The sequence below is a fragment of the Trachemys scripta genome, chromosome 16, assembly GCF_013100865.1.
Source record: "Trachemys scripta elegans isolate TJP31775 chromosome 16, CAS_Tse_1.0, whole genome shotgun sequence".
Lineage (NCBI taxonomy): Eukaryota > Metazoa > Chordata > Testudines > Emydidae > Trachemys > Trachemys scripta.
The window spans coordinates 3,842,399-3,862,618 of record NC_048313.1 but is presented as its reverse complement, the minus strand read 5'-3'; the positions used below and the strand labels follow the sequence as shown (position 1 = coordinate 3,862,618).

The following is a 20,220-nucleotide window of genomic DNA, read 5'->3' as shown; positions in this document are numbered from 1 at the left end:
CACCCCCTAACACCGCCCTGGGGTCAGCCCTGACTGCCAGGGGAGAGCGCCCCCGACTGAGTCCCCGCCCCGCTCCTTGCAGCCCCAGTACTGCCCCGACGCACGGGCGAATGCTGCAGTCCCTCACCTGCACCAGAGGCGTTACGCTGGAAACAGGCAGGGCTACCACTCAGATCCCTCCGGGGCCCAGCAGCCAGTGGGCAGCGTGGCTGCTCTCACCCGGGCCAGGAGGGACAGGAATGCATGTTGCTCCCCTGAACCCAGCAGTCCCACTGCAGCTGCTCCAAGAGCTTGCTCAGGAATTGAGGCTTGGGCTGCTCCCGGTGACCCTCGCAGGGGTGGCATTGCCGGTCCGTCTTGCAGGTCCTGAGCTTCTCCAGTTGGCTCAGATGCCTGATCAGCAAGGAGAGGCTCTCCGTGTGCTCCCTGTGCTCCCACTGGATCACCCGCAGCTCGGTGTGGAAGCAGTTCAGGTTCTCCGCCATGCACACCTGCTGGGGCAGCAGCAGAACGCGGGAGGGGGAGGGGAGATGGATCAGTTTCGGGGGCCCAGAGGGCCCTTCCCATTGACCCCCGCCCCGGGAGAGCGGGGACAACGCAGCAGCACCGGACCCCCGTCCCATCAACTTCCTTAAATGTCCGAACCCTGCTAGGTCCAAAGCTCTAGCGCGAGCCGGGAGCTGTGGGCCTTGCCACCTCAAACCGTCCTCCAGCTGGCACCCCAAAATCTGATCAGCTGGGTCTGGATCACCATCTCTTCCTGTGAAGCCACTAACCTTCCCTGGCTACAATTCTGGACTCGGACACCTGGGTTCTATTCCCAGCTCTGTCACTGGCCTGCTGCGTGACCTTGGGCAAGTCCGTGCCTCAGTTTCCCCCTCCAACCCTTTGTCTGTGTAGACCACAAGCTCTTTGGGGGCAGGGACTGTATCCATCTAGGGCATTTACGTGCCCGTAGTAACCGAGCCCCTCAAAAAATGAGCGAGTTCCCCAGGAAATCCCTAGATTTCCTATGCGAGATGTACCCTCTCCGGTTATGCAAGAATTCAGCCTTTTGAGTGCCACAAGTACTCCTGTTCTTTTTCCCTGTGGGAGGGGACGGTTGTCTGCTGATCACCTGTGACGCCCGGACCAGCTCAGACGCCCAACCTATATATAAAGGAGGAACTCACGTGACGGATCTACAGGGAGTTTGTTCTGAACCGAGGGGGTTACGAACTTGTAAAACCCCTCGGTGGGGTGTGAAGGGCTGAGCCTGGGGCCAGAGCGCTTGTTGGAGCTGGGGGATCTCTGCTAAGCTCGTTAGCACGCACGCACGTGGGGACTTTGATTGTTTCAATGTTTTCTCTGGGATGCTTCCGCCTGAAGAGTAAATGGACTTGCTTATTAAAGCTGGGTGGTGCCTGTGCCTTTAACCTATCGACAGTTACACTGTTCCTAGCCTCTGAGGGAAAAGCAGAGTCCGTCTTGCTGGGGACCTCACAGTGTAAGCAGGGAACTGCGCGTGGAAGAACCCGTCAGGAGGGAGAGAGATACAGGTCTCTGGCCAAGAGAGGTGATGGCTGAAGAGCTTGAAGCGGGTGCCCTTGGTGGACTGGGAATACAGGTGCAGTTCCCCTGAACAGTGCCACTATTATCCCCATTTTATAGGTGGGGAAACTGAGGCACAAGGCAGGTAAATGACTTTCCTCAGAGCTGGAAATTGAACCCAGGTTTCCTGAATCCTGGGCAAGGGCCGGAGCCCCTGGGTCGTCCCTCCTCTTAGTCTATGTGTGCACCTGGCACAGCGGGGCCTCTGGGTGCCCCCCTAATCCAACCCACCCCACGCTTTATAAAACCACCCAAGAGCCTCAGCTGGTGCAAGGTGGTAGCGGGAGTGACCAATGCTGCCACTGTCAAGCCATCGAGTCCCTGCTGTGATGGGACAGATCAGAATCAGGGCCCTCGAGCGGAAAGGCCCCATATCCCATTGCACCGCGACCTGGGGCCTGCGTCGGAACCCATGAATGGCATTCCCCATACCACCCAGCCACACTTACTGCCGGAAATTCACCCACTTCAACAACGCTACCCCGGGCTGGGTTGGACCCAGCGCAAGGACGGTTTCAAGGGGTCCGCTGGAGCCTGGAAGGCAGAGGGTACATACTGTGATATCTTCCGGGGTGTAGAGCGTCCCGTCGGTGGCGTCTCCCTAGAAGAGAGCAGCACCACGGGTTAGGGGACAGGCCCAGCGAAAGGCAGCAGGGGGAAGTAGATTTGAAAGCACAGTTGCTATTCCGGAATAGATTCCCCCATTCAGCCGCTCCGATTCCACAATAGCTGTTCCGGTCAATTTCCCCCTGTAGACAAGCCGGCTCCCCCAGCCTCCTGTTTAAATCTCTTCTGAGCGATCGTGGGCCCATTATACAGATCCGTCTAACTGAGACTGCGCCCTGTACAGAGGAATCTGTCCAACACTTTGCACTTCTCGGTCCCCTAACATTTCAGAGTCTCAGGGCCTTTTACAGGCCGCGATTAAATGAGCCTGGTAAGCCACCACCCAGCCAATGGCAGGGCGGGATCATGATCCCTGTTTTACAGATGGGGAAACTGAGGCACAGAGAAGGGCTGTGACGCGTCCAAGGTTGAAAGGAGAGCTCGCGCCAAACCTGGGAAAGCAGGTGTACTAAAACTGAGAGCAGGGGGCTGGGAGCCAGGAATCCTGGGGTCTATCCCCAGTTCTGGGAGGGGAGCGGGGTCTAGTGGTTAGAGCCGGGGGGCTGGGAGCCGGGACGCCTGGGTTCTATTCTCAGCTCTGGGAGGAGGGATTTGGGGGCAGAGGAGTGCCATGGAGGGTGAGGTGCCATGCTGACGCGATGCCATGGGGGTGGGTACAGCCCCAGGCAGCAATGTGGTACCTTGCCCCCGGCTGCCGACGTGTCTCTGCTGCATCCAGGATGTGTGGGACACTTCACTCGCTTCCCTCTCTCTACTGAGCGAGGAGCTGGCGGGAGGGGATAGCGGCATCTGCCTGTTAGGAACGGCTCCAAGACTGCAGACGCCCATGGCGGGCCCTAGAGGCTACCCGGGCCCCACCTCTCTGGTGGGGGGGGGGGGGGGGAGAGCTCCATCCCTTCTCGTATCCCCCCCGCACCACTCACCAGCAACTTGGTGACGTTCTGCAGGACCCTGATGGCCTCCTTTCCACAGACCCGTCTCCCGCGCACCGAGAAGCACGTCAGCAAAGAGACCAAGAGGAGTGCGTGGAGGCCCCTCATGCCGGGAGGCAGCCTGGCCCGCTAAGGGCCATGTTCACATCCACCACTCCAGAGCCTTCAGAGTCCGAGATGCAGCTGCAGCCGGAGAGCCCTCGAGAGCCGGGCGAGGTCCTGGGGTCCTCTGCAAAGCTAGTGATGGGGGCATGGCCTGGTTGTCCCAGGGACCGTGTGGACCCTCCCCCCTTCCCCCAGTGTGCTTCCATCAGCACTAGGGACCTTACGGCTGTCAGAGCCCAGGGTGAAACGACAAGGAGACAGACCCTGCTAGAAGGGGTGGGGCGGGGGTCAGCGGTGGAATTCCCATCGACAAGAGTCACTGTGGGACAATGTCACAACTCTGCCAGAGACCCCTCTGTCCCTCTCCATCCCTCCCCGTCCCTCTGTCCCTCCCCATCCCTCCCCACCCCTTCATCCCTCCCCACCTCCTGTCCCTCCCCATCCCTCGCCGCCCCTTCATCCCTCCCCATCCCTCTGTCCCTCCCCACCCCTCTATCCCTCCCCATCCCTCGCCACCCTTTCATCCATCCCTCGCCATCCCTCTGTCCCTCGCCACCCCTTCATCCCTCCCCATCCCTCTGTCCCTCCCCACCCCTTTATACATCCCCACCCCTGCATCCATCCCTCCCCATCTCTCCCCACCCCTCTATCCCTCCGCACCCCTGCATCCATCCCCACCCCTGCATCCATCCCTCCCCATCCCTCTATCCCTCGCCACCCCTCTATCCCTCGCCACTCCTGCATCCATCCATCCCCATCCCCACCTATCTCTATCAGTACACACCACTCTCTATCCATCCATCCATCCATCCATCCATCCATTGGTTTCTCTTTATCCTTATACACCCCCCCCTCCTTCTATCCACAAACACATCTATCTATCTATCTATCTATCTATCTATCTATCTATCTATCTATCTATCTATCTATCTATCTATCTATCTATCCCTACACACACCCTCTATCTATCTAATCTATCTGTCCTCATACACACTCCTCTATCTATCTATCTACCCCCCTACACATCTAGCTACAGATCTATCCCCATACACACCGTCTGTCTCCATGCACACCTTCTGTGTAATCTATCTATCCACCCATCCCTCCCCATACACACCCACCCATCCATCCATCTATCTCTATATATGGCATCCATCCATTCATCCATCCACATACATACCTCTCTCTCCATCCCTCCATCCCCACCTCTACTCATCCATCTCTATACCTTCCTCTCTCTCCATCCATCCATCCATCCATCTCCATGACTGAAGGTTAGAAAACCTGACCTAGGAGGGTTATAAAAAACTGGGCATGTTTAGTCTTGAGAAAAGGAGGCTGAGCAGGGACCTGCTAAGTGTCTTCATATACGTTAAGGGCTGTTCTAACGAGGACGGGGATTAATTGTTCTCTACGGCCGCTGGAGGTTGGACAAGGAGCCACGGGCTTAATCCACAGCCAGGGAGATTGAGGTGAGATATTAGGACAAACTTTCTAACTCTCCGGGGAGTGAAGCGTCCAAGGGAGATTGTGGGGACCCGTCACTGGAGGTGTTAAAGAGCAGGGTGGACAAACACTTGTCAAGGGTGGTCTAGGTTTCCTCGGCCCTGCCTCAGCACAGGGGGCTGGGCTGGCCGACCTCTCGAGGCCCCATCCAGCCCGACACCTCCTGGATTCTCTGATTTCTGTCAACCAGCAATCACGCCCCATGTCTACATGGCTGCATGGGCCCCATGGCCTGTCGAATGCAAGAGCGACACCTTAACCACTAGACCAGCCTGCCTCAGGGTCTCACCGACTCCTTCCCCCAGAGCCCCGCGCCAGAGTCATCCCCTGCCGGCTGCCGGGCTCCGAGGGACAAGAGAAGGTGCCCGAGGGCATTGCCAGCGTCTTCAGCGTCCGTCAATGCACCTTCTTCATTCGAGAAGGGGTCAGCCAGAGGGCAGATGGGCTCTCAGCCTTCAGTCCGAGACCAGAGCCAGGCTGGGGCCCGCGGGGGAGCAGGGTCTGGCAGGGCAGCCTGGAGTCGGCATAACTCTCTGCTGGGTTCATTATGTTTCTGTGGCGCTCCCTAACGAAATGTAAACAGGAGCGGGGGAGGAGAGGAGAAGGAGGGGGCGACTGGCCAGCGCAGGCATTAGTGGGGATTGCAGAGGTTGGAACATCCTAACATGATTACGTCGAGACACTGGCTAATTATAAAGCTGCTGGCATCTCGGTCCCCATACACACCCTCCCTCCATCCCCATACACACTGGTGTGTCTATCCATCCATCCCCATACACCGCTTCCTCCCTCCATCCCCATACACACTGCTGTGTCTATCCATCCATCCCCATACACCGCTCCCTCCCTCCATCCCCATACACACTGCTGTGTCTATCCATCCATCCCCATACTCACCGCTCCATCCATCCATGCCTATACACACCTGTGGCTATCCAATCCAACCCTATACACACCACTCCATCCATCCCCATACACACCTCTGTATCTATCCATCCATCCCTACACCTCTCTGTCTATCCCTGTAGACACCCCTCTAGCTACGCATCTATCCCTAGATGCACCTATCTACTCTTCCATCCCCATACGTACCCCTATTTCTATCTCTATGCAGCCATCACTATACACCCCCTCTATGTATTCATGCACCTCACACACCCCTCTATCCATCTACCCCCCATAGACCCCCTCTTTCCATCCATTTCCCCACCTCTCTATCTACCCATCTACCCTCATGCACACCTATCTATCCATCCATCCATCTACACCCCCGCCCACCCGCTCTGGCTTTTTCTATTTCTGTCCACTCCATCCTCAGACACCCGCCTCTTTCTAGCTAATCCCCCATCCCAAACCCCTTACAACTCACTGAATGGTGTGATCTAACGGTGGGTGGGACACCGGCAGGCAGGACTCCTGGGTTCTGTTCCACCTGTGTCACGGTGCCGGCAGGGGTGGGGGTTGTGGAGCTCGGTCAATAACTGTTCACAGATGGAGCCATGGGTGAAAGGAGCCGGAGGAGTGTGCCGTAGGAAAGCAAACAATGAACAAAGCCATGTCGTTCCTCAGGTCACAGTAGGCCCTGCGAACCTGCCCCCTACGGCCAGGCTCCTCCCTCTAAGCCAGTGGTTCCCAAACTGGGGTTTGTGAAATGTTACAGGGGGTTCTTGGGAAAAAATTCCCTAATGGTGGACAGAACTGTCCCTAGGGACAGCAGCCCAGAGCCCCCGGACTTCCAAGAGCTAAGCACGTTGATACGTGTGTGGGAGTAAATACCTATCTCATAGGCCTGGAAGGGACCTTGAAAGGTCATTAAGTTGAGTCCAGTCCCCTGACTTCACAGCAGGATCAAGTCCTGTCCCTGACAGATTTTTGCCCCTGGTCCCTAAATGGCTCCCTCAAGGATTGAGCTCACAACACTGGATTCAGCAGGGCAATGTGCAAACCACCGAGCTATCCCTCCCCCACAATACGGATTAAAGCAAGCATTCCTATCACACCGAGGAGATTTAAACTTCACGACAAGAAATGGAAAGGGAGGTGGATAGTTTTTTGCTGTTTTTAAAATAGGCAGCTAGGATTGTTTTTAAAATGATGATGATGAAGAGCGAGTTTAAGCTTTGTTGTAACATGCGTCGTTTGCCTGGACCGCTCAAGACCTGAATATTTGTGTAGGAGGAACTCTCTGAGTTGGCTTCTTAAGTCCCTTCCAGCTGTTTCACATCTGATCCTCCTTGATGAAACTAGGAGCCTGGCCTAAAAACAGGCTTATTCAAAGTGACCCAAGCTACGAAAGTGAGAGCTTGGAAGAGTGTTGCCGTTTTCGTCATGTCATAAAAATACTGTCACGCTAAATGATAATTCATAACAAATAGTGTGTAATAAGCATGTCATCAAAACAAACGTGATACGTCCAAGATCACGGCTTTTATCATTTATACTCAGATAAAGAAGAAAATCCCTGGAAATCTTCATTTTTAGGAGGGGGTTCGCGAGACTTGACGTTTTAGTGAAAGGGGTTCGCAGGGTGTTAAAGTTTGGGAACCACTGTTCTAGGCACACACTGCCTGGGGCACCGGGGCGTCACTGGAAGCCAGATTCACCCCACGCAAGTCCAGTGGTGCTGAGTCAAGTGACACAAGGTGCTTTGCCTCATAATAACGGTCCCTTCTCCCAACCTGTGCTCTGGCCTACTTTCTCTTCCCCGTCTGCTGTCTGCCTGCAGCCCTCTGCAGGGCTAGCTGTGTCTTACCACTGGGTGTGGGATCCCTGTATTAACAGCTCCTGCGCTCCACCCCAGAGATGGCTGCATCTCAGCACTAGGCAGAGGAGGCCTTTATAAAAAGCTGCCGCACCCTACTCCAGACGTGGCTGCATTTCAGTGCTGGGCGAGTGATTCCTATATAAACAGCTGCTGTGCCCCACTCCAGAGTTGGTTGCATTTCAGTGATTGGGGCGTAATCCCTGTATAAACACCTGCCCTGCTCTTCCCCAGAGGCGGCTGCATATCAGTGTGGGAAGAGTGACCCCTGGACAAACAGTTGAACCTCACCTCAGAGGCAGCTACATTTCATGCATGATCCTTGTACTAGCAGTATCTGCGCTGCGCCCCAGAAGTGGCTGCATCTCAGCACCGGGTGGGGGAATCCCTGCTGCGCCCCAACCCAGAGGTGGCTGCATCTCAGTGCTGGATGCAGTGAATCTTCTGTGCCTAGTTTGCAAAGCACAGAGACAAAAAGTGCTAGAGAAACGCAAAGAGAGCATTGTTAATCAGCTCTGGCCACGCTGGAGCCAATAGGTACCTACCTGAGACAGGCTCACGCCAATGGACAGCCAAGCAAGGGCGAGAACAGGCTCAACCCCCGGCCTTCACAGGCGGTGGGAGAAAATCCCTTCTTCCACAGCTGTTTGGTGACCTGACCACGCCTCCCATCCATGGAGCGGGGAGGGGAACGGCAAATCCACCAGGCTTTGATCGGCTCCTTCCCCCGGCTACCCCTGCCTGCATGGGAAGGGAAAGGCCTGCAAAGCAGGGCTGTCTAGCATTCACAGGTGCCCTCAGCCAGACGCCCTTAAAATCCCCTTTTCTTTCGGTGTTGCTGCAAGGCAACAGGGACTGAAGCTTGCGCTAAATAAAAGGCTGAGTCTCCCCCCATCCCCCAGGTCCCAGGCTATGAAATCCCCAGTGGATCAGCCCAAGGGGCTACACAGCCAGGGAGGTCCCTTGCCCACAGGTGTTAGACAGGACAACTCAGTGGAACGGGCCCTGCTGGGCAGGTGGGAAGCGCTCCAGGGCTGGAGCACGAAGGGCTGGTCTAGTGGCTGGGGCGTGGGCATAGGCGAGTGAAAAGCACTTACACCGTCCCCCTGGGACATGCACACGGTTCCCTGCTCCGCCTTGGGTCTGCTTCTTCCTCCCGCTCTCCGGTCCGCGGGGCAGAGCAGCGTCTTGGAGCTAAGCTGGCGGGGGGGAGAGGGGCACGCCTTCACATGCCCCTCCCGCTCAGCGCCAGGGGCAAGGAGAGGCCGAGGCTCGCCCAGCCGACGACCCGTCCCGCTGAGCGTGTACAGGAAGGGCTGCCAGAGTGCACAGCCCGTCCTACAAAGTCCAAGGAGGCGTGCGGGAGGCCGGATGGAGGAGCGGCTGCATTCCAGGGACTGTGGTTCCGCTTCCCCCGGGGGAGGGGAGAGGGCCTGTAGCTTGCCGAACCGGAGAAATTAGTCCGCTTGGCACCATCGGTTCCTAGGCAAGGTGTCACGCTCCCTGTGGGGAAACTGAGGCACGGAAAGGGAGGGAGAGACTTGTCCAGAAAGGCAATGGCACAGCTGGGAAAGAAACCCAGGAGTCCTGGCTCCCAAATTCCAACCGCCCATGAAACACTCTTCCCCTAGGAGTCCTGACACCCAGCTCCCACTACTCAGCCACGCCGCCCTCCCCAGAGGCAGGCGTAGAACCCAGGAGTCCTGATGCCCGGCCCCACCGCTCCTTGCTCAGGGCTCACCTGCTGCCCAGATATTTTTCCCTCTCCCTCTGTACATTGCAGTGTCATAAAGCTCCCACCAGCCCCTAGACACGCACGGCTCCCTCCTCGGTCTTGGTTCCAGGGCTGCTGTTCAGGGGAGGGCAGGAGCCATGGTCAACCCCCCCTTTCCCCCCTCCCGCTGGCTGGTAGCAGACTCCTTCCCTGCTTAGAAACCTTGAGGCTCAGGTTTCCGAAGAAGTGGGCTGTAGTCCACGAAAGCTTATGCTCTAATAAATTTGTTAGTCTCTAAGGTGCCACAAGTACTCCTGTTCTTCTTCTTGAGGCTCAGCAAGTCTTGATATGGTTTTAGCGCTACCATCTATTAGGTGTATTACGGTAGCAGCTAGCCATCCCAGCTGAGATCAGGCCCCCTTCACAGGGGGTGTGGCACAAACCAGCGCCATGTATGTCTACACTGCATTGTGCCTCAGGTTTGAGCCCAAGCTCCCCCCATCCACACACAGATCAGCTTGACTGGGATCGCCAGGGTCCTCCGAGGACCCACCGGGGGCCTTCGGAGACTCGGGTCCAAACCCCGTCCTTTTGCAGGGTGGACGCAGCCCCAAGTCAGCAGCTCACGGATGGGTGAGCACGGCTGGGAGCCGTTTGACAGGGCAGGTGGCCGCTCAGGAGACCCAGGCGCAGGGTTTACAGCCAGACACTAAGGCCCCGTCTCCACTAGAGCTTACTTCGGTGTAACGTATGGCACTGAATAATCCACACCCCTGAGCAACAATAAGAAGGTGTCCGGTGGCACCTTAAAGAGAAACAGATGTATTTGGGCATAAGCTTTCGTGGGTTAAAAAACCCACTTCTTCAGATGCATGGAGTGAAAATTATAGATATTCATAGAATAGAATCATAGAATATCCGGGTTGGAAGGGACCTCAGGAGGTATCTAGTCCAACCCCCTGCTCAAAGCAGGACCAACCCCAACTAAATCATCCCAGCCAGAGCTTTGTCAAGCCTGGCCTTAAAAACCTCTAAGGATGGAGATTCCACCACCTCCCTAGGGAACCCATTCCAGTGCTTCACCACCCTCCTAGTGAAATAGTGTTTCCTAATATCCAACCTAGACCTCCCCCACTGCAACTTGAGACCATTGCTCCTTGTTCTGTCATCTGCCACCACTGAGAACAGCCGAGCTCCATCTTCTTATATATATATATATATTTGTAAGGTAACTCCCTTCTCTTCATGTGCCAATATATATTTATGCCTCCATGCATCTGAAGAAGGGAGGTTTTTACCCATGAAAGCTTACGCCCAAATAAATCTGTTCGTCTTTAAGGTGCCACCGGACTCCTCATTGTTTTTGTGGATACAGACTAACACAGCTACCCCTCTGATACCCCTGAGCACCGTAAGCTACATCGACCTACGTGCAGGCCTGGCCGGTCTGTCGGCGGGCGAGCTTCTCCCGCTGCCATCCTGCCGCCGCTTCACCAGACAGGTTACCGCGCCACGAGAGGCCAAGCGAAGCAGCCACGGCAGACTTGGCTCCCCGGCGGGAGGTGCCGCCGCACTCGCGGCGCTTTGGCAGAAGCTGTTCACGGCTGAATCCCAGCCCCCTGGCCCGCCCTGTTTTCCAAACGGAGGCAAAAATTCCTCTGTGTCGTGGGCAAACGCACTGCAGCCGGCAGCTGCTTGGGGCAGGGACCAGCTCAGTTCTGCGGCTGTACAGCACCGAGCGCAGCAGGGTCCGGGGCCATGACTGGGGCGCCTAGGGGCTACCATAATACACCTAATAGCAATAAAAATGTACAGCGCCTAGCACAATGGTATCCTGGTCTGAGCCTAGATGCTACTGTAATACACCTTATACCCTGTTTCCCCGAAAATAAGACAGTGTCTTATATTAATTTTTGCTCCCAAAGATGCGCTAGGTCTTATTTTCAGGGGATGTCTTATTTTTCAGAAATGAAAAATGCCTTATTATCGGTGGATGCCTTATTATCGGGGAGGTCTTATTATCGGGGGGATGCCTTATATTACAACGAGAGGCAAAACTGTAAGTAGGCCTTATTTTCGGAGGATGTCTTATTTTCGGGGAAACAGGGTAGCAATAAAAATGTACAGCGCCTAGCACAATGGTATTCTGGTCTGTGCCTAGATGCTAATGTAATACACCTTATAGCAATAAAAATGTACAGCGCCAGGCACAATGGGGGCCTGGGCCATGCCACAGGCTCCTAGGTGTTACCGCAGATCACCTCATACCAAATAATGGCACCAGTCCCAAAGCAACAGCCCAACAAACTGTGGCTGCAGCTGGAGGGCACGAGAGCCTTTTGCTTGGAGGTTGCAAAGGAGCCTGGATTAATGATGCTGTGGCACCGGGAACCGAACCGGGGCCCTCCAGAGCTAACAGTGGTGTAGTGAGGGGATTGTACCAACTCACATCATGTGGGGATTGGCACAGCAGAGGACCTGTCAATGCACCCCTGGGTGACACAAGCCCATTCCAACAGCTCACCCTCGCAGAGCTAGGCTGGGAACCCAGGAGCTAGGCTGGGAACCCTGCCTTTTACCCCCCCACGCCCAGCCACCACGCGGAGGGCACTTTTCCCACACTATACGCTCTGTAGAACAAGCCAAGGGGGAATCACAGTTTTGCCACGCGATGGTCATTGAGGGTGGTAGTTGGATGTTTGCTTATCCCCAGGCAACACAATGGGCTGGGGGTGAATTCCCGGTACTGGGGATTGAACCTTTGACTTCCAGGTAGGTACAGCCAGAGGCACCGCCAGCATCTATGGCAGAGTCTGGTCACTAGAGGGGGGCAGAGAACTACATGGTAGGTAACAGAATAGCTGCAATATGATCCCCCCCCCCCCCCCTGCCCCCCCCCCCCCCCCGGCAGGGGGCACCATGCAGCTTTCACGGCCCGGGGCGTCCAGTCCCAGGGCAGTGGCGGTTTGCAGGAGCCACGCCGCGGGGCGTCAAGCAGCTACCGCGTTCTTGGTCGCTGTCCCACTAGAGCTGGGTTCGAGGTGCAAGGCCCCGGGTCCCACTCCCCAAGCCAGCCAGTCCGGAGCCAGCACCCACTAGAGGGGAAAGGCCCCATGCCCTATTCCTCAACCCCCTAGGCCAGCCAGTCCCCCCACCCTTGGGGCCAGGTTGGAGCCAGCGCCCTCTAGAGGGAAAGGTCCCGTGCCCCATTCCCTAATCCCCCCCCCCCCGAGCCAGCCAGTTCCCCCCACTAGGGAGGCCAGGTTACAGGCAGTGCCCCAGTCCCCTGCTATCAGCCTGGTTTTAAGAGTGTATTGGGTTGGTTTGTTTTTAAAATCACCTTCATTTCAAAGCAAAAAATGATCCGTACACCAAGGTCTGCACTGTGGGTTTATTTAACCGTGTTGTGTCACTACAGGCAGCGCTACGCAGCTGAGGGGTGTGTATAGGAAGAAGGCCCAGATCATCAGGACAGCAGTCCCGGGGCTAACGCAGGGAATTAGACTGCCTAGAATCCACCCGACAGTTTAGTAAAACCAGCCACTCCTTTTGCGTGCCCAACCTGGGCTAGATTTTCAGAAGCCTTGAGCACTCTCAGCTCCCCTTGGCTTTAACCAACCCAGCCTGGGACCCAGGCATCCTGGCTGCCCAGTGTTAGCGGTGAGAGTAATTACCCACCGGAGTCTGGTGGATTCTCCAGGCGCGTTTAAAATCAAGCCAGGATGTTTTGCTAGATCTGCTCTGGGAAGTGTTTTGGGGCCATTGTCTGGCCTGTGTTATAGGTCAGACTAGATGATCATGTTGCCTGTCTCTCTGTGGTCAGACAATGAACCGTGACAATCACAATGGCCCTTAATTCCCCTGCTTTAACCACTAGACTACTCCCTTCTGCCCAGAGCCAGGAAGAGAACCCAGGAGTCCTGACACCCTGTTCCTGTCCTCTAACTACTAGACACCATTCCTCTCCCAGAGCCATAAATAGCACCCAGGCGCCCCACCCCGCAGCTCCCCCGGCTCTAACCACTCCATCCCACTCCCTCCCAGAGCTGGGAATGGAACCCAGGAGTCCTGACACCCACTCCCCCTGCTCTAACCACTCCATCCCACTCCCTCCCAGAGCTGGGAATGGAACCCAGGAGTCCTGACACCCAGTCCCCCTGCTCTAACCACTCCATCCCACTCCCTCCCAGAGCTGGGAATGGAACCCGGGAGTCCTGACACCCAGTCCCCCTGCTCTAACCACTCCATCCCACTCCCTCCCAGAGCTGGGAATGGAACCCAGGAGTCCTGGGCCGTGCACCCAGTCATTCAAAATCAGCCGCCCATTTTGGAAGATTTGGGAGCTCAGCACGGACTGTCCTGACCCGCTGAAAGCTCCAACCCTCCACTTGGTGACTCACGCAACAGCTGTTGAGAAAGCAGCGGTTTGGGTCCCAAAGAAGGCCAGGTCGCAAGACAGCATCAAAAAATAAATAAATAGAAAAAAATTGGCCCCTGTGCAGATCAGAGGGCGCGTCGAAAGGTGACCTGCCGAGGAAACAAAGACTGGATCTGTGCCCTCGTCTGTCTGCCTTAGCCCTGGTCTGTGTCAGAAAGGCGTCCCGAGCCAATTCAAGTGGACCAGCGTGGACCCAGCGACATCAGTACAAATGTCCTTTTGCGGTCGTGATAGGGTTAACTAGGTTGCCCAGAGTCTTATGGGATGGAGCCATGCTCTACCCTTCCCCCCCCCTTACTTCCGGCACCCCCTAGAGGTTAGGTTAAGGCTTAACCCTAGGATATGGGAGTGTGGCATCCCTTTTCCAGCTCGGCCACAGCCTTCCTGTAAGACCTTGGAGAGAGGCCGAGGGAGTTTCCCGCCACTTGGCCAGCGCGCGCACACTGTTGTGATGCAATCAAGCAAAGCAACCCCTTCCCAGCCTGCAGGCCCTTGAGTGGACGTATTTTCCCTCGCAAACCCAGGGATGGGGCAAAACACAAGATAGCGCCGGAGGGGGGGAATCGAGGCACTTCCTGCAGAAAACAAAGATTAGCAGCAACCATTCCGTCGGCTACTGCCTTGCAAACGAAAGCAATTTTCCCGGCAATCAAACCTCCAGGAGTTTGTCACCAGCTCAGAAAGCAGGAGGGGAAAGTTTAGAAGGCGGGCGCACGAGGCACCGAAACTGCAGAACATGCCAGGGTTCATCGCAGGATGAGGGGACGAGGCGAGACGTGGCCACGTGTCCGTGGCAGAGCAAAAAGCTGAATATTGCTCGCTTGGCGGTGGCCTAGAGGCCAGGACTGACGGGGGGACGTGGGGTTAATCGAGGATGATCGCTGGGAGAAGGGAAGAACCTGGCCCAAAGCAGGAGAATTAGCACCAGCCGTGGAAACAGCCGTGAGAAACTGACAAGAGTTGCTCTCAGACAGCAGGGGCAGAAATCAAAGGTCCGCCCGCAAATGCGGAAGTTGCTGCTTTATTTCATGGCATCGCAAGAGAGTTGGGGGGGATGACGGCGAAACAGAGAGAGGGTAAGCCCACAATACTCCAAGTTAATTAATAGGCAGCAGGTTTAAAACAAACAAAAGGAAGTATTTCTTCACACAACGCACAGTCAACTTGTGGAACTCCTTGCCAGAGGATGTTGTGAAGGCCAAGACTATAACAGGGTTCAAAAAAGAACTAGATAGATTCACGGCGGATAGGTCCATCAATGGTTATTAACCAGGATGGGCAGGAACGGTGTCCCTAGCCTCTGTTTGCCAGAAGCTGGGAATGAGCGACAGGGGATGGATCACTTGATGATTCCCCGTTCTGTTCATTCCCTCTGGGGCACCTGCCATTGGCCACTGTCGGTAGACAGGATACTGGGCTAGATGGACCTTTGGTCTTACCCAGTAGGGCCATTCTTATGTTCTTATGTTCCAGGGAACCCAATTAACACGGTCGTGACCACTTTACTCCCACAGCTAGTTCCGAACATGATGGAGAATAATACTGGTTTAAGACCCCTTTATACCAGTATAACTGCATCCACACTACGGTTTATACCGGTATAACTATATCGGTTCAAAACATCACATTCCGAACCCATAGAGTGATACCAGGACAAACTCTATGTGTAGACCAGGCCCTACGGTTTTCTAGTGCTCCCCATCGTTGTGGAATTTGGGGGCCTGCCGTGTGAAATGAGCAATAGCCTCGGTCCCTAGTAGATTTCATGGCGTTCTCCGTTTCTGGGGTGAAAATTCTGCCGGGTGGGGATTTGGCTTTTTGCGCTTGAGTTAATTCCTGCGTTTGGAGTGTGTGTGTGTGTGTGGGGGGGGGGTCATGGGGCCGAAGGGCGTGTCTGTGTCGTGAGCGTCAATCTGACGGTGAAAATGCTTCTTTAGGATGGATACAGATTTCAACCTAGTTTATGGCCGCTTAGCTTAAATGTCACAGGCTCTCTGTGTGACCTGATGTCTCCGACCCTCAAAGGTATTTAGGCGCCTAACTTCCGCTGATTTCAAATAAAGTTAGGAAGCTAAATACCTCTGTGGATCTGGGCCTCGGTTTCCCCATCTGTGTAATGGGGGATACCCGCATTTCCTTCCCTCACATAGGGACTGTGAGATACGGATGTTCAAGGCACTAAGGGAGGGGGAAGCGCCTGACACAGAGGAAGTCCCCCGCTGCCGCGGAACCATTCAGAGCCAGTTTGAATTCAAGCCACTTCATCGTTCGCCTTCTAAGCTCCCCTTAAAACTCTCCTTTGCCCCCAAGCCCACAAAAATCTTGACAGCGGTAGCGCCTGGCAGAGTGGGGGGCCTGTTCCGTGACTGGGGCGCCAAGGTGTTACTATAATACATGTAATAGCAATAAATATGTACAGCACCTGGCACAGTGGGGGGGCCTGTTCCGTGACTGGGGCGCCAAGGTGTTACCATAATACATGTAATAGCAATAAAAATGTACAGCGCCTGGCACAGTGGGGGGCCTGTTCCGTGACTGGGGCGCCAAGGTGTTACCGTAATACATGTAATAGCAATAAATATGTACAGCACCTGGCACAAAGGGGGCGTGGTCCTTGGCTAGGGCTCGTAGGTGCTACCATAATACAAATAATAAATAATCGTTAAGGTGGGTTTGCACTCATTTAACGAAGTTGGCTTTGAATTTTGGGGGCGGGGGGTTTAGTTAAATTGGTGTAATTTTTGTGCCTAGACCAGCCCCAGGGCTAGTTCTCCATCGAGTCCTGCCGGGTAGATTGCCAGGTCAATGTTTCTACTGTCAAAGCTTGCTGTGCTGCCACCTCAAACTGAGATCAGGGCCCCATGGGAGACTGCCCCTGCCCCAAACAGCTTCCAGTCTAACCAGGCAAAGGCAAAGTCACTGTACAGACTGGGGGGGGACGGACCCAGGCCTAGAAAGATGAAGTAACTTGCCAAAGGTCACACAGGGAAGCTGTAGCAGAGGTGGGGAGTGACCCTTGGTCTCCTGCATCCCTCGCCAGTGCTTTAACCACAGCGTAAGGTTATGTCTGTTCTATTGCCCCTTCTCCCTGAGGTCCACGTGCCCCTCTCCAGCATCAGTTTTACACCGGCACCCAGTACAGGGTCATCAACCAAGTTTGAACCTGCCCAGATTGTCTCCTTGTCCTCCCGCTCTGTCTGTCTCTACCTCAGCACGGGCCTCCACCACTCAAGCTAACAGAGTCACTCCCAGAGCTGGCAGCAGTAGTAGACTGTTACCAGCTTGCCAGAAATGGTTGTTCTTCCCATTTGGCAGCTGGGGCGGACTGAGTTTAATTTCTCAGGGTGTCTGGATCCATTGTAAAGAAGCCAAACGGGGAGAGGGCACCCACCCCAATTTCATTTCCCTTCGCGAGTCACCTTTAACACTGCCGCTCTGCCAACTCGGGGGATGTTTAACCCCTTCCCCGGTGCTGCTAGATGGGCCAGGCGGATAACAGTCCATATATAGAAATCAAGGCCCTCACGCCGGTCTCTAAAGCCGACTCCTGTTCTCGGCCCCTTTTCCCTTCCAGGAAGCTCACCCAGAACTGCCTATACCCAAAGTAGAAAGGGTTCAGAGATAGTTTACTGCCTCTACCTGCTGCGGCGACCCCTGGGGGGGGACCCCGGCTACACAGATGGGGCCTCCGACCAGCAGCAAAAATCCAGCCTCTGCCCTGGAATCACAACTGGATTCAGCTGGGAATCACAGTCTGTGAAAGTAACAAGCAAGGGCAGTTCCTTGTGCACAGGGGGAAGGAGAGGTCCTATGGGAATATCACAGCAAGCCAAGCCAAGCGCTATGCCGCCCGCTCTTGGACCTATATGCTGTTCAGGATGGATCCAGTCCCGGGTTTCTTCAAGGCAGGGGATTTGATGCTGCCCGATTTCTCCTCTTCCTCATAGTACCCCCGTTTCATCGTGGCCGTCAGGTACCTGAACAGACTCTGCAAGGGGAAGGGAGAGAGAATGCACAAGGGGTGAAGCAGGCCTGGCCGGGCGGCTGGTTCGTGCATGGTCGCCCTGGGGCCAGGGAGGTGCCTTTTGCCCTCCCTGTGACAATCCACTCATATCTGGCTAAGTTGGAAGCTTTTTTTTGGGGGGGGAGTCTCAGTTCACATGTGCTCAGTAGAGACTGGTTAGAGTTTGGCAACTAAATTCCTCAAAGATTCCGTCTGCATTGAGCATGCTCCAGCCCAAGGCTGCAGGGGCTGGCAGGACAGTCCCTCTGCGTGAGCTGTATCGCAATACAGCCCCCTTTGCACTCCCTGAATACACCGTGCAGGGCCTAGCCCAGTCCCCAGTTAGGGCAGCCTGAGGGCTGCTCTAAGTCACACTCCATCCCCTGTGGGCCCTGGGGGGGCAGCGAATAGCCACAGCGCAGTGCGCTCCGGCCACGCCCCCGATCCGCCCCTCGTGGGCCCTGGGGAGGCCTGTATGGGGTGGATCATCAGTGGACCACTTCAATCCACATCAAGGCCCCTGGATGCTGCCAGAGGAGTCTGTGTGTTGCTGAGAACTGGGCTCCAAACCCACTACTAGGCCAACCAGGAGGGCAAAGCCCCCCCATAAGCCCCCCAAGCGGCCGCGTCTAGTTCCCCTCTGGCTGCAGCTGATGGCGGGAGCCCCACACAAAGGGCTCAGGGCAGGATGAAGGGGTCCAGCCCACCCAGGTGCGGACGGGACCTCTGCCAGCGGCAGCATGGGAGAGGGCCAACCGCGGAGCTGCTCCCTACCTGCCAGGCCTCCTCCACTTCCGGCGTCCAGCGCTCCTTGAGGATGGGCTGCACGGTGCTGATAAACTGGATGCCCACGTACTGGAAACAGAGAGCCGAGGCTGGGTCAGAGGGAGGCGCCAGCCCCAGCCCTTCCCTGCCCGGGCTACAGATGGATCCGGACATGGCTGGGCACTGCCGTCCACACAGATTGCCAGTCCATACTCACAAATTGCTGGGGGGAAGTGGTTCCTACTGGGATGTGCTGGGAAAAGCGGTTTGCACTGGTGGATTGTGGGGAAATCGGTTCGCACCAGGGTATACTGGGAAAATTGGTGCGTCCTGGTGAACGGTGGAAAACGCCATTTGTACTGGAGCATGAAGGGGGCGGGGGGGGGGGAGAGTGAAGCAGTTTGTACCAGTGCATGCTGGGGAAATCGGTTCGAACTGGTGAACTGTGGGGGAACAGTGGTTTGTACTGGAGTATGCTGGGAAAAGCGGTTCGTCCTAGTGAATTGTGGGAAAAGCTGTTCCTACGGGAGCAGGCCGGGGAAAAAAGCCATTTGGACAAGTGCATGCTGGGGGGAAAGCATTTGTACCTGAGCATGCTGGGAAAAAAGATATTTCTACTCATGCATGCTGAGAAAAAAGCTGTTTATACTAGTGCATGATGGGAAAAAGCTGTTTGTACCAGAGCATGCTGGGAAAATTGCTTTGTACTGGAATGTGCTGGGGAAATTGCTCTCATCCTGCCACTATGGTGCAATGCACTCTGGGATACCCTCCTGCACAGAACGGCAGTGCCTGGTTCCAAACACCCACGGGGGTAAGCAGATCCCACAGGAGCTCCCCCCACTCCCCACAGAATGGGAAGGTCCGCCCCCTACCCTGCCGCCGGGTCCCTGGGGCGCTCACCTCATAGTACTTGGGCGGGGCGTTGTATCTGTAATGACTCCTGCCGAGCTCGAAGGCCAGCTGTTCCAGCTTGTCCTCTTGGTCCAGCCGGGCCACGCTTTTCTCAATGAAGGACATCACCCTGGGGGGAGGAGGGGAGAATCAAGCATTGGATTGGGGGCGTGGCTGCATCGCTCCCCAGGGGTCAGAGAAGTATGCGGGAGATGTGCCATACTCTGCCAACATCCAGCCCTCTAGCCTGCCAAAGCTGGGGGAGCCCACCTTACGCCAGGAGAAATTCCTTCCTGACCCCCTCCAGCACCAATGCCTTGATGCATGAACATGAAGAACCCTCAGGCCTCATGTCCAGAGGCTCTGAACCTCGGTAGCTGCCACTGGCTGCACAGTGAGTTGTGGGTGCTCAGCACCTCTGTAAAGCAAGCCCCAGGCACAGGTCTAGCTTCCCCAGCATCGACCTGGCTCAGTAACGTTCTTTGGCAGGGAGTTCCACAGGCTAACAAGGGCTGGTCTGCAGACGTCAGGGCCTTGTTCTTCAGACAGTAATAATATCCATCTAGCAAATGAATTGACTAACCAGCTCCCCCCAGCCCCCCACAGTTCTGTTCCCAGCCCCCCCAAAGCTCCCCCTGGCTCCTCTCCAACCCCTCCAACTTTCTTCCCATCCCCCCCACCCCATACCACGGTTGGGCACCCCTTATGGGACTGACTCCAGCCCTTACCCTCCCTGTCTCAGACCCCTCTCATTTCCATGGCTTGATTACTTTACCATTCAAAACCGGGTCTGGTGGGAGAGCCCACCCTCGTTTTGGGGAGCAGCTCCCCTTTCCACGCTAGCCAGCATGGGGAGGTGAGACGCCGCTCCCCGCCCAGATCCAG

At 55.7% G+C, this 20,220-nt stretch overlaps 1 protein-coding gene across 1 annotated transcript in view; it reads right to left on the bottom strand.

Annotated features, from left to right (window-relative positions):
• Window positions 1-15,048: 15,048 nt before the first annotated feature.
• Window positions 15,049-20,220, bottom strand: part of LOC117888929 (hemoglobin-2-like) — a 15,720-nt gene continuing 10,548 nt past the window's right edge. Inside the window, exons 2-4 of the mRNA XM_034792723.1 lie at window positions 19,345-19,465; window positions 18,451-18,531; window positions 15,049-17,661 (exon numbers count right to left, since the gene is read on the bottom strand). Coding sequence (XP_034648614.1) covers window positions 17,536-17,661; window positions 18,451-18,531; window positions 19,345-19,465 — 328 coding nt within the window. The 3' untranslated portion in view covers window positions 15,049-17,535. The remainder of the gene's footprint in view (window positions 17,662-18,450; window positions 18,532-19,344; window positions 19,466-20,220) is intronic.